The 16,492-nt window shown below is 40.9% G+C and overlaps 1 protein-coding gene and 1 long non-coding RNA gene across 2 annotated transcripts in view; one reads left to right on the forward strand and one right to left on the reverse strand.

Annotated features, from left to right (window-relative positions):
• The window catches only part of PREP (prolyl endopeptidase), a 95,469-nt gene extending 88,251 nt beyond the window's left edge, over window positions 1–7,218 (forward strand). Inside the window, exons 14-15 of the mRNA XM_027694115.1 lie at window positions 1,890–2,046; window positions 3,876–7,218. Of these exons, the coding sequence (XP_027549916.1) occupies window positions 1,890–2,046; window positions 3,876–4,170 (452 nt within the window). The 3' untranslated portion in view covers window positions 4,171–7,218. The remainder of the gene's footprint in view (window positions 1–1,889; window positions 2,047–3,875) is intronic.
• A 5,356-nt stretch (window positions 7,219–12,574) lies between these two features.
• LOC113967593 lies at window positions 12,575–14,283 on the reverse strand. The gene is made up of 3 exons (XR_003534229.1): window positions 14,170–14,283; window positions 13,942–14,030; window positions 12,575–12,766 (listed from the first exon to the last, which is right to left on the reverse strand). It is a non-coding gene; the product is annotated as an uncharacterized LOC113967593 (long non-coding RNA).
• Window positions 14,284–16,492: the final 2,209 nt, after the last annotated feature.

Below are 16,492 nucleotides of genomic sequence, written 5' to 3' on the forward strand. Positions count from 1 at the left end.
GACTTGCAGGTTTAGGGAGATGTGAAAGGAGCATTAAAGAAATATAATGGCAAAGCAGAACAACTAAATGGTCTGTTTGTATTGATGTTCCCTCCTGAGGAGTGTGGGGGGTTCCCTGCACCAGTGTGTTTTCATGAGGAATATTCTGGGGAGCTGACTCCAGCTGGAGCATCAGCAGAAGAGGTTTTGGAATTAATCAATCCAATGAAAAGTAGCATGTTGCCAGGACCAGATGGTGCACATGCAAGATCCTAAGTGAACTCCAATATGAAATTGCAGGCTACTAAGCCTAAATATCTGAGGAACAGAAGGGGGCAAGTGTAATGCCAAGTTTTAAAATGGTTCATGGTGATCCGCAAACTGCAGATGAGTAAATCTGACTTCTCTAACGGGCAAACTAGTTGGAACCAATAAATAATAGCTGACATAAAAGGAAGAATTTTGCAGGCTGAAGTTGCATCTTTCAAATCTATTTGAGCTTTTTTGAAGGAGCCAGGCTGCATATGGTGCTTGTAACAGTGATCTAGGTGAAGAGTTATTCTTGGATTTTGAAATGCTTTTGACAAGGGCCCTCACATAAGGCTATGAAAGAAAGTTCTTGCTGAGCTGGAAGCAAGGTCATGGGATAGCAATATCCTGGTTTGCAGGAGGCAAAGAATGGGAATAAACAATCCATTTTCAAAATGGACAAAAATGAGGAGATACGAGAATTTGGGAAAGAGTGTACCTACATGTGGATGCACAGTGAATAATTCTGAATTACAAAATGGATTCTGGGATCCATTGTAGTAGTTATGTGCAAATTTCAGTGCTCTTATTTCTTAAAGTTCAAAAAAAGCAAGGGAATTTGTAAAATCATGAAAAAACAGGTTTAAATCAAGCAATAGAAATTGGAATTGAAGAACTTATTGCTACAGGATATGATGAACACTAGATGAATAAACATTAAGAAAGGAAATAGATGTGTTTACAGAGGATGAGTATTTTGATGGCTGTTTAACAGGGTGGATAAAGAGAACTCCAACTGAGAGAAAGCTTAAACAACTAGTTTACAGGAGAGATCTTCCAGTATTTGTTTAATGCCTTTTCCCAGAGCATCTGCCAGTTGCCACTCTTATAAATTGAACACTGAGCTAGATGGGCCTACTGCAGTTATTTTTAAAATATAGGAGGCAAGCGTTATTCTTAAAGAACTTGTCCCTTCCATTTGTAAGAAGATGGAAATTGTAAAACAAGAAAATACAAGTTAAGTTGAGGTTATTCCTCTGATTTTGTAGCAGTCTGCTTTTATCAAAACTCTCTCCATATGGGTTTATCATAATAATTATGGAAGAAAACTTTCATCAGTAAATGGAGGACTTTTGATCCTTTTCTTTCGTGATACTAATATTAAAAGCTTAGACAGGGAATGGTTTAGGAACCTTCAGTTCCATAGTCAAAAATTTCACATATTTTCAAATTTCACTTCTTCAAACCCAGTTTGCTAGTTTGAAAGGCAGTTTTCAAAGAACAGCATGTTTGGTGCCTGAAGAACAGAGAAATAGCTCTTAAGCTCTTTTGGAAGTTACATTTTTTATCCATTTGTGTATTTGCTTTCAGTTTTGCTTGAAAGTCCTATTTGAATTCATATTCACTGGCATTCTTCTCCCAGTGTGATTTGGTTTATATCAGTTATTTTATATTTAAGTTTTTTTTGGCTCCAGGTATTATATGGTAATCTTATTTTTTTCACATTATTTTAACAGTTTTACTTTCTTTTTTTTTAATAAACTTTGAGTTTATGAAAGCTTTTTGGAAGTTGGTCTTTCATGAACTTGGCAGTGGACCTTTTACTGCTGAGCTTAATTCTTTAAGATATGAATACTAATACAATTGTTTTTCTGTTGAAGCTGCCTGTGCCAATCAGCGCCCTGACCTATTTGGTTGTGTTATTGCCCAAGTGGGAGTGATGGACATGCTCAAGTTCCACAAGTACACCATTGGCCATGCTTGGACCAGTGACTACGGTTGCTCCGACTGTAAAGAGCAGTTTGAATGGCTGTGCAAGTAAGTGCCTTTAAATACTCCCGTGGTTGTTAAAAAGCATAGTCTGCTCAAGAGTTTCAGGTTGTCATGATCAATATCTATTCGAGTAATTATTTCATCCTGTCCTCCACTGAATTTGGGGAGTTCTGTATTTCCTTACAAGTCGGTTTTGAATTAAAGACTATCTTCAAAGTCCTGTTGAGTCAACTGGTCCTATTTTCAAAGACCTTGTTCTCCTAGCAGGTTTTAGCAACTCGTAAGGTTTTCTTTCTGGATAATGACTCCTTTAGACTATTACAACAGAATATTCTCAAGTCAACCAGTACATAAATTGTATTTTTTATTGTAAGGGAGAGAGAGTCACCACTGTGAATTGTTATACAATATGGATGGGATGTATTTGTTGGAATTGAATGGCAGTAGACCATAACAGGATATTAATTAATTTCTTAACTCCTTCCTGAGAGGTCTAGAAAGATTATTTTAAGAAAAATTAAAAATATATGGGACAGGCAGCTGTGCGGGAACAGAAATGATCTACATATTGGCTATGGCTAACATGGTGTGTTAGAGTAAGTGCCATCATTTTAAAATATTTTTTGTGGAACCTCATCTTCAGTTACTGCATTTGTCTTTCTTCAATAATGAAGATTGACATTCCAGAAAAATGCTTCATACATACTAAACAATTTGATTGGTCTTTAGATATTAAATAGATATTCATATATTAAATATATCTAAATATAAAGATATAAAATAGATGCTTAGATATTAAAAGGAACATGTGCCGCATGAACACTCCATACCTATTTACACACATACTTACTCACAAAATCTAAATGCACAATTTTAGAAACATCTCATATGGCAATACCTGAAATATACCTTTGTCTCCTTTTCAAGTGCTGGCAATTTCTTATCAATTAAGATATATATGTAATGTTGCTTAGATGGTGCCTTTACATATACTTACATTGTTCCTTAGATGGAAGTGAGGAAACAAAGAATCTGTTAGGTTAGACGCTCAAATATTGTCACGTATTCTTAAAAATAATTTGAACTACTTAATGGGTACTCCTCCAAGGGCAAAGTTCATTCAAAAATAAAGCAAAATTTCCTTCTGTATTTCCAGTTATGAAATAGGGGGGAAAACAGTATCCTACTCATGATTTAGGAAAGGTAACATTCTTAGTAGGTGTAACTTTGTCTAGATAAAGAATGAAATGGTTAGATGGAATTTTTTGTAACTTATTATTACATTTAATTTCTAAATTAAAGTACTTTGTGTTGACATATGTAGATACACCTTTTATGTTATGTTACAGTGGCCGAGAGATGCAAATTCTCCTGAAAAGAAGGCAAATTTTGAAAGTTAGATTATTCATTGCTCAAAAACTAGGAATCAAAGTCACCTATTGAAAGCAGAAAAACTTACAGTTCTTTCCATTTCCTGCATGGCATTTCCTCAGCATATGTGCATGTTCAAAGGTGGCCTAAATATTGGAGGGAGAGAGCAAATTTAGTAACTGTACAGCACTTGTGGCTTACCATCAGAGACTGTTTCCAGATTTGCATGGGATGAAGCCATCCACAAGCATAGGCTGCTGGGGATATGTATGCTGGGAAAAAGTCTCAATTTCCCTGTTTCCAGTAGGATGGATCCTGCTATGGACTTGATAGCTTCTGCTGTAGTTTCCCTCTTATCCTTCCTGATATTTTGGACATTTCTGTGCGATGTACACATATGTCTTCTGAAATTAAAGAAACACTTGCTTCACATTTGAGAGCCAGAGATCCTTCTTGTTGGGTCTTAAGGAAAAAATATGTAAACATTTGTGTGCTTTTCTCAGGTACTCTCCACTCCACAATGTCAAGCTACCAGAAGAAGATGGCATCCAGTATCCCTCTATGCTGCTGCTCACAGCGGACCATGATGATCGTGTGGTCCCTCTGCATTCACTGAAGTTTATTGCTACTCTGCAATATATTGTGGGCCGAAGCCGTAAACAAACCAATCCACTTCTCATCCATGTTGACACCAAGGCTGGGCATGGAGCAGGAAAGCCAACTGCTAAAGTTATAGAAGAAGTGTCAGATATGTTTGCTTTTATAGCACGGTGTCTAAATCTTGATTGGATTGAATAGGCAAAATGCATATTACTGTCTTCTTTAGAAAACAAGGGCTTTAACACCATTTAAGAACAGCCACACTACTACTTGGTGTAGTACTTACATTTAAGAAGTGCAGTGTAATATTTTATTGATCTGACCTGCTATGGAGTTTTGATCTTCTGTGCTTCCCTTTTTTTGGCATTTCTTTGAATTTCTTTTTTACTGCATTCCAAAATACATTTTGAAAAGCATGTTCAAATAAATAACTGAGCTAATCTTAGTACTGTTGTGAAAATTAGATTCCAAAGTTAGTGCTAGTTGAGCTTATTTTCTGTAAACAATTTTAATGTATTTCACACCTATAAACATATCCAGATCATTTGTAATTAAATGTAAGTACTGTCCACATACAAGAACTGTGAGCATACTTTATTTACACAGTAATTTATTTTAGAATGTAAATTGAAGGTGTTCAGTGATAACCGTGAAGTACTGAAGAGACAGTAATCTGGTTGAGTAAAATATTATTAAAAACCTTCTGTTACATGCTGTTCATAAACATGTTACAATCTATAATAATGATGTTGCTAAATTGTTCTTTCTTTCCAAAGAGACTTCAAAATGTCACCAGTTTTCTTCCATTTATTCCTACACAGAAGAGAAAACTGGAGGCTGGAAAACTTGAAGAATTCTTAGATTCTCATTGTAATCTCAGTCAAGCTATGTAGATAGGCTTCAACAACCCATCAGAAGTTATCTCTTTAATTGTTTCTGAAGAGTAGACCAGACACTGATTTAAACAAACAAACAAAAACAAACACAAAACATAACCAAAAAAGTCATCTCAAACCCACAACTTTGTCTGGATGTTTCAAGTTCACCTTTTCCTGATGCCTTTGTCAGAAGGTTCTCTAACAAGCCAAAATCTGAACATACAAATATAGCCAAGTTTTGGCTGCAAAACAAGAAGAGCTTGTAGTCAGACTCCCTAATGATTTGACACAGATACAGTATTTAAACTGCCATTTTTCCCATCCAGGCTGTAGAGCTATAAAGTAGATGTGAGTATTTGCCTACTAACTGTCTAAACTCTGATGCACTGCAGCAATTAGAGTTTGATGTTGCAGGGAAAAAAGTATTCTACCAATTATTATTATTATTATTATTATTATTATTACCCTTCCAGAAGACATCACTGCTTCTCAGTTTTGGATGAACTGATATATTCTTCCAGAATCATGATTGTCATTGTATTCACTCTTAGACCCTAAGACCTGTATTTTAACTCCAGGCTCATCTCTCAGGAGTTTCATCTCTAAGCAAACAGTGTCTCTGTGCAAAAGGAGAAGGGAGTGGTATTTAAAAGAGGAGGGGGCTGCTCTAAACATCATCAAAAATAAAAATAAATTTATATCAGATTCACTCTGTGTTTCCCTCGTGATCTAGACTTCTTTTGATTCCCTCTGCAATCCAGGGAGGATCATCCCCTTCAGGCCCTTATTATACATAATTTGATTTTAGGAGGAAAATAATAGAGGCTTTCTGCTTTCCTGTGAAATACCACACTAAAACCTGTATGTTATCTGTGGGCATTACAGTTGTTTACAAGATTCTCTGTGAACTGATGCATTCTGATCACAGCATTGCATTAAAACACTCAGAATAGGGAGCTGTGGGAGTTTTTCCCCTCCAGGCTCTGAAAACAGGGTTCAGGTTCAGCACCCTCCTTTTCCCAGAGGTATGTGATCATCTGAAATTCTGTGGTCATCTGAAAATTTTCAACAGCTTAACCACGTGGCAAGAACAACCCATGAAGCAGTGCCACGTCCACTTGTAACACCTCACAGTTGTGGCATGTGGCCTTCTGTTAAATTTATAGTTATCATCAAGAGGGCAGAACTTCACCTCTGATACAGAGCTTTGCAGGATAGGGTGTGTGGAAAAAATGGTCCTGAGACATTCAAGAAATAGACACACAACTGTGTCGGTGCGTGGTTTGGGCACAGCCACCTCTGTCCATGTCTTTGTTCCTAAAAATGCTTTTCCTTGTTCTCCAGTTGTTCAAACACAAAACTTCTGGCACAAGTTAAAAATAACTCCTTTTCCTCCTGAAGCCTTCTGCACTGAATGACTCAGTGTCAGGACAGATGACCCATAATCGGGAGAGTTGGAACCAAAATTTCTCATTGAGTGACAATCAGTAATGTTGAAGGTGGAGCTGGCTTGCTGGAGAACCACTCACAAAATAGATGTTCAAGAGTATCCCTTGTAGAATGCTGGTATCAGTACCGGGAAGGCATTTCCATAACAGGGTATTAATGTTGGCATTTATTTTATATTAATCAGGTATGCCAAGTTCAAGATTAAGGGGCCAAAAGAATGATGTTGCAGAGCTGTCTTATTAGCTGAGTTGCTGCTTTTGGGGCAGAAAGGGTCGTGCTCCAACTGGAATCTGTAATTAAGTCTGAGCTAGTAATGCTCTTGTAATATAGTGGGATTTAAACCTTCAGGGCTTGGATTAAATAGACCTGGAGCCAAACCATTCCTGCTGTATAAAACTTAATGAAATTTCTGTTAGTCTAGTTTCAAGGTTAAGTTCTTTTCTCTGTAGTGGAAATGCTATTTTATGAAGATGCTCTGTATTTTGTGGCTTTTATTTCCAGTACCTGAAGCAAAATTCACTAGCTGGGCAAGGTAACCTCCTTACAACTATCTGCTTTTTCAAAATCACGTTTCTTAGAAAATAGATACTAATGTTTTGCACCAAGATCAAAACAAGAAAAAAAGTCCTGGAAGAGGCTTATGCTACATGAAGTAAAATCTGGTTTTAAGTGGAAATAAATTAATTTTTTACATATTCCTCCTTCTGATACTCTTCAGAACTGATGTAAAGATATCTTAGTTGTCTTTGCTCCCATGAGTATGTATTTACATCAGAGTTGATTTATGTGAAAAAGGTCAGAAGTATTTTTAAAACCTGAGAGTCTTCATGTTCTTCGCAGAGAGAGATATTTGAATTCCTTTGCAACAGAGTTAATTTACATTTTGGTAGCTGCAAAAAAAAAAAATATATACGGACTTCAGCTGGATGCTGCATTTTATGTCTAGAGGTGGAAGAAGGGCAGTTGGTCTGTGGGTATGTAAGTATAAAGGACGCTCAAGACAGAGTTTGGAGGCACCTGTTTCTGACACCTAGGGTTTCTCCTCTTTCACCAGGATTTTCTTGACTTGGCTCTACTTTACCATCTGTCTGTAGGAAGGCAGTAACATGAGCAGCAGTACTTTTGGATTCGATATGGCAAGCAGCAGCTTTCAGACATCTGTGATGTCAGGTCATTTATTTATTTTTAGCCTGAGGTTGCCCCTCAGGATTGCCTAAAAGTCTGCTTATAGGCTCTTCCTGACAGCCTCTCCTGTGAAAGGGGTTTTCCAAGCTGAGTAGGATTTAGGGGGAAGGGCCAAGGGAGGGACTAGGAAGTCAGGCTAATAACAAGCACCCAATTTCTGCCAAGCTCTTCTGTTTTGAAAATCTTCAGTAGACAGCTTTTGTGCAATTGTCTCCCTGTGCAGACCTTTCAGGATTTGGATAGGCCATGCTGTTTAAACAGCCAGGTTTGGCAACTTTGTACATTTCTCCATATGTTCTTTTAATTACTTCTACCTTTCCATACTGCATGCCAGGAAAAGAAAAAGCATTCCTCGGGCATTTTTTTGGCCTTGCCCTGGCAGGAGGGGGAGGTGAGGTAGCCTTCCAGTTCTCATGTCCCTGAAGATAACTACAGTGTGTCCTCAAGATAACATTATTTCTGAATAGGCATTTCTGAATAAGCTCGTGTATTCAGTTTATTCATGACAGAGAAATCCTTGTGGCAGAGTCCCTTAGTGGAAGCTAGACTAGCTACTGTCATCCACAGAAATGAATTGAAATTCTGGACTAGGAGGACTGTAATTTGGCTCTTCCTCCTAATTTTCTGTAACAGCAACTGAAAATTCAACATTTAAAACCAAAGCTAAGCAGTAACATGTCAGTGAGAATCTCTGTTCTGTAGACATCCCTTTGGCTTTCTAGCAAGAGTAGCAGGGACAAGGAACAAACTTGGTGCTCATGCCCTTAAACCAATGCAGGGTAAGCTTAATGCTGAAAGTCTGAATAGCAAGAGTCATATGTGGTGATATCCTTAAACATTTCCAGCTTCCACAGCTGGAGTCAATGTATGGATGATGTCCCTGCCATTGTGACATTACTAGCCTGCCATGTGTGGCTCAGAAGACTACAATTTGTGTGTATGCACTACTTGCAATGCCTCTCATGCTTTCTGTGTGCAAAAAAGGAAGGAGATATTCTTGAAGCTCCTAAAGTATGGAAACACATGTGGTTTTAAATGACACACGTATTACGTAGGTATCTGATAGGGCTAACTAAGCAGTAAATTAGGTATTTGTCTATAATCTACACAGGGCGTTATTAGGCCCAAAATATTATCTATAATTTTCATCTTATCCTCACTGTCAAAATACTAAGGAAATAATCAGAATAAAAGCAATAGAAAGGTCTTGATTTTGTAGCATTTGTATTGATTCCTTTCAGTACTTCAGGAGACTGTGTGAATGTTTGCTGTGTGGGCTCCAAAATAAGCATTCCCCCAGACATGGAGGGGGGTGGAATTTCCTGGTTTTAGGAAGCAAGATTGTATTACAATGTAAGATTGTACACAGTGAAGCTACGGACCAGCTGTAGGTTGAGCTGCACGAAATACCTTAATTCAGTGAGTCACCTGAACTCATAGGTGGCAATTCCATTTAGTTCTTAGCACCATAATTTTTATGCTGCTTTTCTTTCCCTGCTAAGAGCTGTACTTAACCTCTGACGTCTCCTTAGTAGAAGAACTGATAAAACATGAAGATTCATTGCATTTCCATGATACCATCAATAATATATTCTCTTCTCCTGTGGACTTCAAGAGTGTCAGAAGACAAGAGCAAGAGAAAAAATTAATGCTTGCTTTGCCACCTAGCAGTCATTGAGCAATCATGAACATACTAAATAACTGAGGAATTTATTCATTAGTTAGTTATACATCAGTTAATGCAAATTTTTAGAAGTTTGGGTGAGAATGCTTAGCTGGTGAAAAACTGTTCTCTGTGCTGCTTTATGCTTTTAGGCCATTTCTGGTGTGCAACAACAGCATGTCGTGACAGCAAGTGACGGAGTGCTGTAACATGGACTATTGTTTCCTTCCTGAGAAAGAAACTGAGTAAAGGGCTCGGGCATTTCGGTATTTAGAATCCTTTGGAGCAGTAACAGGAGCAGATAAACAATTGTCTTCTGATTGTTTCAAACTTACTGTCTTCTGATTGTTTCAAATGAATTAGTGTCATTGCTCAACAGAATATGCTGTTGTTTGGTAGTGCTGTATTTCAGAGGAAGCTCTGCTGTAGTAGAACAAGCTTTTTAATGTAGGTATGTGCAGGTATCTCTTTCAGTAGCTGGGCCAAGCTGTTGAATACTTCCTACTTCATAGATTTAGTGTTGACAATTAACATTCCACTGCTGAAACTGCTTCTTGGATTAGTTGAAAGCTTCTTAGTATGAGAACTGTGTTTTCATCATGAATGGCATAAAGCTGAGATCTATGACCATTCACAAGGACCCAAGCTTCAGCTCTTGAATTTTATGTTTCATTTTGTGTTTCACCAGGTAGACACAGGTACTAGGAAAACTTTGAATTACAGTAAAAAAGTGAAATAACCATTCATGATCACTGCCTATAAACTGAGCTTGGGAAGCCTCTATTTTTGACTCTATGTAAACAAACCTCCAGCTGTATTTTTAAATTAAAGGGATTACTTTTCCTGATTAGAGATGCTTAGCCCTCCTTGAGCTTCAAGGAAATGCAGATCCAAATCTGATCTTCACAAGAGCACCCATTACTCAAAATGCACAAAAGCAAAAGCAGAAATTCTTGAAATTCCTCATATTTGCAATGTGGTTGTCCTCCAGCAAAGCTTTGGCTGCCAAGGACAAATTGGAAAACATCCTCCTCTCACAGATGACAGTCACTTGCACAACAACCCAGTCATTAAACAGTTTGCTGCTGTGGGCCTGCTGCCCATTCTTCCTGCCTGCTGGAGCCTCCCAGGGCCACTGCTCTTGCCAGAGGAAGTCGATTGAGGGGGAGGGGTATCAAAGTTACGAAATCGCTTCCATCTAATGAATTCTACAGTTGTTGTGACCATTTCATTAGATTTTGGACTGCTTTCATTATTTTTGGTGCTTGTTCCCTGTTAAGATCTGATTAGTGAGAGATGGCTCTGCCCGAATTGAGGGGCTCACGAGACCATATATCGAAGTCAACAATACGGATTTTATTTAACAATAAATGTGAAGTAGAGAGATAGAAATAAGTAGAAAATTGCAGATGGAAGCCGGGGGAGAGAGAGAGAGATAGTCATCACCCGTGGCTCCAGCAGCATCCCATTGGCCCTTCTTCACCCTGGGCTTCTCGGTGGTGGGGAGTGGGGCCCCATTTGTAATTCTGTGAAATTCTGCACAGAAAGGGGTGCTTGGTAGCAAGTCCACAAAGCCCACTGCCAACTATCAAATCTTTTCACTGTTGATACATTTTAGCAAACAAAGGAATTAATGCTTATTGACTACAAGTTACATAGTTCTCATATTAATTAGTATTATATCTTCTAGTGGTTAAACGATTCTCTTTCTTCTGATGCTGATTAGTCTGCACACTCAAGCTCTCTCTTCTTTTGAGTCAGTGGGCATGAGTCAGTGGTTGCCATCTGCCCCTGCCGGAATTATCTTTTACTCAGTCAGACCTGATTTCAGCACAGTTGTTGAGTTGGTTTTATTAGTTTTTTCCTTATCTTGGAAGTTCTGCCAGATGTCCTTGTGGCCCCTAAATGCTATATTCTTTATATCTACTGATAGTGATACGTCCTTCTCCCCAAGCTTTGTTAACCCCCTCTAGGTCTGAGATCATGGAATTTATCTTCCTAACACCCGGAAAACAGTACCACCTTTATACAGTCCAAGTTTTGGGTATCCACAGAGACATATTCAGGGGGCTTCCATTGCTCTTTGTGGTCACAGATGCTGCCTGGGATGATCTTTCTTTGACTGGTGGTATGCGTATAAGCAGTTGATCTTTTCCAGAGTCTGTCACAATGGGCAAATTTTGTCCAGATGTGTTAACTAGGATGTGCTAACCAGATCTTACCTTTACCAGACCTGGAATTAGCACCTTCCTGTCACAAATTCCTCTCTTCTGTGGCCTTAACAGTGTTTGAGACAAGTAACCATCCTCTTTGACTGCTAACATTCCCTGTGCTGAGAATTGGGCAACTTTTTCTGCCAACCAGAGACAGCAATTCTGGATCAGAGAAAGAATCACCCTGATGGTGGACATCCTGGAGAGGCATTCTTTCTGTGAAAACATGCTTACTGTCCCTCAGGGTTTAACAACAATGTGCACTGGTTTCTGCTTTACTGATCTAATTAGGTGCAAGGGAGTATCCATCAGAGCATTAAGAGCAGAGGGATGTTGTGGCCTCTTCAGTCCCTCAGTGAGACTGGGGGGGGGCAAGACACCCATCGTAGAAGGACTTGTTGAAAAAAAGGGGAGCAGTCACCAGGGAAATACAGATGTGTCACGTCACAGGAGATGAAGGGGGTAAGAAATGTATATTTTTGTTTTCAGTGGCACAGGCTGATGGAGTTCCTGCTTATGAAGCCTAAGGAAGAGCTGTTCCCCATAGCTGTCAGAGGCTGTTTTTGAGACATGTAGCTCATCCCAAGGTCCTACAACAGCCATCAGGCTGGTGCTTAGCTGTAGTCACTGAACCATGCAAGTTCTCTATTTGGCTCTTACTTAGGCAGCTGAGGATGACGTACTAGTAATTTGAGGAGGGATGTGATAGACTGAATCATTTAATCCCTCAGCCACTTCACCCTGCTCTGAAGGCCGTGGTGCAGATGGACTTTATTGTGTGGCAACAGCGGTGGCCTCCATTGGTGGCTGAGGGCAGCTGAGTGGGAATGGAGGACAGGTTTTGGTCAGGAGAGTTGGCTCTCTAACCAGCTGAAAAGGCATGGCAGCCTCTAGCTGAGCCTCCCTTTTGACCACCACCAAATAGCTGACAGGGATCTAGACTCCAGCAATGGGGGAACCCTCCAAGACTGGGACAGTGCCCAGGTGCTGCCCCATCTGATCCTCCCCCGAAAGATATATGTGCTCTGTTTAGCGGCTCCCTTATCCTACATGTCAGCTGCAGCCTGTGCCAAGTGATGTGGTCACTAAGGCTGAGTTCCTCTGGACAGCCCAGTTTCCCTTGGGGGCAGCCAATAGTGGCCTCAGTTGTTAGATGAGGGATCTGGGAGCGAGGGGGACACCAGCACAGACCATGCCCTCGCTGATGGGTGCCGTCCCACAGGGTCAGACCATGGTGGGCAGATCTGGGAGCTGGGAATGGGAGCCATCAACAACCCCTGAGACGGGCAGTGTACCAGGTCCAGTGCCCAGCCGCGGGCTCCAGGCAGGATCAAGAGGAGATGGGGTCAGAGACAGGCTGAAGAGAAGATGCAGTGCCCATCCAAGGAGTTCATGGAAGAGGCAGGCTACCCACTGTGTAGATACAGAAATGGGTTACCCAGCACTTGAGATGAACACTTGCAGGATTAGTTAGTTATTTCCCAGTCACTAGATAAATAGAGGCCCCTCCTTTTCAGGAGCAGACATCGGACCCTCTTCCAGGGAGAGAATGGGGAATTCAGACATAGATGTTGGTGTTGGTGCCCTGGGTGCTGCAGAACTTCAGCCCCTCCAGGTGCCTCACATGTATGGTTTGACCTCCTGTGACTTAATGCTTAACCTGATAGCTACTCTGAATCCTGTTTTGAGATCTAGGTTTACTTTTCCTCTGTTCTCATAAAGTTCTGGCAGGCACTTCTGACATCTTTTGGAAAGCCTAGCTCCTAAAATTAGGTGTTCATACACCCAACTTAGCTGGCATTTAAATCCCACACCAGAGTTAGCCCGAGGCATCTCCACTTGACTGTATAATCCTTTGAGGAATTTTAGTAAAGCTTCTGTCTGGGCTCAGTTTACTCCATTCAGACAATTCAGCACCTCACTTCAGGCTAGGTACTAGCTGTTTGCTCTGGTTTAGTATTTTGGGAATGTGATTCAACAGACATTCTCAGAGCACATTTTCAACAAACAATCTACCAGGACAGAGCTCTCTGTGAATCACAGCTTTCCCCTTTTTGCCTTTCCAAATGCAGCAACCTTATGTCTGGGACCCTCCCCAGGGAGAGGAGTTTGGGGTTGAGTGACCCTGTAGCCCTCCCTGGCTGTGTGACACACACTGCAGTGATAAACACAAGCTGTTGTACCACAGACAGCACACAGCAGCCACTTGCTCTCTGTAGGGATGCCATGGGCTCTGGTGCCAGCATCCAAAACTCTTAACCTGTTTCATCCCATGATGTAAATGTAAAATGCCAATATGGGCTAAGCAAATTGCAGGGCTCTCCCATTTGCTAGTAAATACTAAACTGCAGGGTTGGGATCGCTCTTCTTTTTTTCTTTAATCCTTCTGGGTCTTGAAATCCTCTACTTGTCCCAGACCAAAGGCAACTGCTTGTTTGAGTAACAGGCAAGAAGAGGGCGTCTGCTCAGGCTGCACACACACGCAGGTGAGCACTCAGCCAAGCAGCTAAATGCTGTGCCTGGCAGCTCCTGAGTTAGTCTTGTCTTTAACAAATATGGCCCACTGTGAAAGGTTTTGTACCTCCTTAAATTAATAAATTCCCCTTCCTCAAGACAGCTTCCAACATTGCAGACATCTGGTCAGACTCAAATAGCTGGTGATAAATCATTCTGGGGAAAAAAATATTTCTTTTCTCCTTCTCCTTTGTCCCCAGATTTGATATTTTTCCAGCTGACACTAGCCCCAAGGCAGAAGTCTGGTGTTAATCATTTTTGCCTGGCTGCCATAGTAAAATTCAGAGGGTCTCACCTCAAGCTGCACCAGGGGAGGTTCAGGTTGTACATCAGGACGAATTTCTTCATGAAAGGATTGTTGAGCATTGGAATGGAATGCCCAGGGAAGTGGTGGAGTCACCATCCCTGGAGATGTTCAAGAAACAACTGGAATAGCACTTAGTGCTATGGTCTAGTTGACAAGGTGGTGATTGGTCAAAGGTTGGACTCAATGATTTTGGAGGTCTTTTCCAACATAAATGATTCTGTATGATTCTGTGTGATTGATCCTATGGTGTGGGTCTTGGCTGCGGAGAAAAACGGGCTTACATGGGAACTCAGGAAATATATTTGGAGCATGAGGTCTCAAGGATCACCTGCCCTGCCTCAGCAAAGGGAGCACTACCTTTCTCTTCCTTTAAGTATAAACATCTCCTGCACTCAAAGCTATTTTTTTCAAGTTTATTAGCTTACTGATCTCATTTGTGGGTTTTTCTCCACTGTTCAGGATGACAATAGATGTCTAGGGAAGCTAATCGCTCTTCTGCCAAGCCCTAGAAGGCTGTGCAAGCCTTTTGGGAGAACATGTCATCCTTGTCTCTAGCACAAATTTTGATGACAATTCTAGTTTAGCTTAGAAGCCAGCTTCCCAGGAATCTTTCTCCTTACAATGGAAACATGGAGCTGATCTCCTTGGCTTGCCAATCCAGGACCCACAGAGAGTTACGGATAATGGAGACTCAGCAAGCAAAGAGATCCCTTGAACCAGCAACGGCAGCCAAGGCAAGGAAACTGGGGAGCCCCAGTGTCTCCAGGACTTACCAAAATTCTACTATTGGTTCATTTGTTTGAGCTGTCCAGCTGTTCTCTAAAGCATAAGGCTGGCAGGAACCTACCCCTGCCACTGAACAACCAAGGCCTGTCACTCATTGCAAAGCAAAAGTCCTGCTCAGGTCAGGCCCTTGGCACAATGGAGACCTTTAGCTACCAAGGGAACTTTCTGGCCTGCATGAGGGACGTTTCTGGAGGGAAGCAATGAGTTGACAGGGTTTTCTGAATCATAATTTCAGACTTAGGAACCTAAAGCCTTTCTGACAGAGATTCTCCTATTGACTCTGAGCCCGTATCTTAATAGCAGCAGCTTCACTTTTCTCATTCTCCCATCCCATTCTTTCTACACTGTGTTGCATATTAAGGAATACCTTACTTTCTTTACCTGCTTTGAGCTCCACAAGGTGTTCTCATCTTTCCTAATCACACTACATCTGCTCATTTTTCATTCTTTGACCTTCTTGCTTTTTAACCCTGTCTACATGTTGAATTACCTGGAGCTTCAGCATGTGGGAATCACTACAAATCTTATGGCAAAGCAAACAAGCTGCAGGCTAACACACACACACATATGCAGAGGGAGACCTTTCCTTGGGATCATGCTTCATTTTCTCTCTGCTTTGCTCCAGATCACTTATTAGAAATTCAGAAATCCCTTGAGCCAGTTTCTTGAGACTAGCTGTTCTCCTTGGGAGACATATGGTTCCCACATACATGGCCCTCCAAAGGACTATGTTTCACTCAAACTTTAGTTCTGGGATGCCACGGGGACTTGCAACAGCATGCTTATTATCCATGGATGACTGAATCTCACCCGTCAGGAATGTTTGGTACTAGCATTACAATTCCCATTTTGCCCTCTGGTTTTAATTTCTGCTTTCTCTACGCTTTCACCATCTGTCACTAACTCCAGCTGTCGGCTTTTAAAGAAACACTTTTGGAACATTATGGCTCTGAAAAACCACCTCTCCAGGTGCTTCTGTGAGAATTGGATGTTGCTAGTTAACAAACAGCCAGTGCCTGAGACATACTGCTGCTCTGAACTTCCTCCTGGTCTGTTTAATTAGCTCCTCTAGCTGGAACTAGCTGTGGTTTAGCTTCTGTCGTTTTTTCCTTTCCTTCGTTATTTCACCAGGGCAAGCTGTCCTCACAGACTTCTGCCATCTCTTGTGCATCTCCTTCATCTTGTTCCTTGAAGTTGCCAATGAAAACACATTGTCTAAGTCTGCTTTCCATGTTGGAAGATGGGCAGCTCACAGAGCTTTCAGCCCTGATGGTGATTTTGCCTCTGCAGCAGCCACTTGTCCCAGTAATTAGAGACTGTCTTAGAGACAGTCTGTGTCTTAGAGACACAGCCCCCCTGACACGATATGGGCTTCTCCTCCTGCAAACTCCATGCTGTTTTCATTACTGCATCTTTTGTGGACACATAAATAGTATGTCTGGCACTACATTTCCCTATTCTCATTTCAGGAAAACACAACCAGCAAGGTCTAAATCAAACAAAATCCAACAGAATGGAGAAGTTT

Source organism: Neopelma chrysocephalum, unplaced genomic scaffold (assembly GCF_003984885.1).
Source record: "Neopelma chrysocephalum unplaced genomic scaffold, ASM398488v2 Primary Assembly neopelma1_23, whole genome shotgun sequence".
NCBI classification, from domain to species: Eukaryota; Metazoa; Chordata; class Aves; order Passeriformes; family Pipridae; genus Neopelma; species Neopelma chrysocephalum.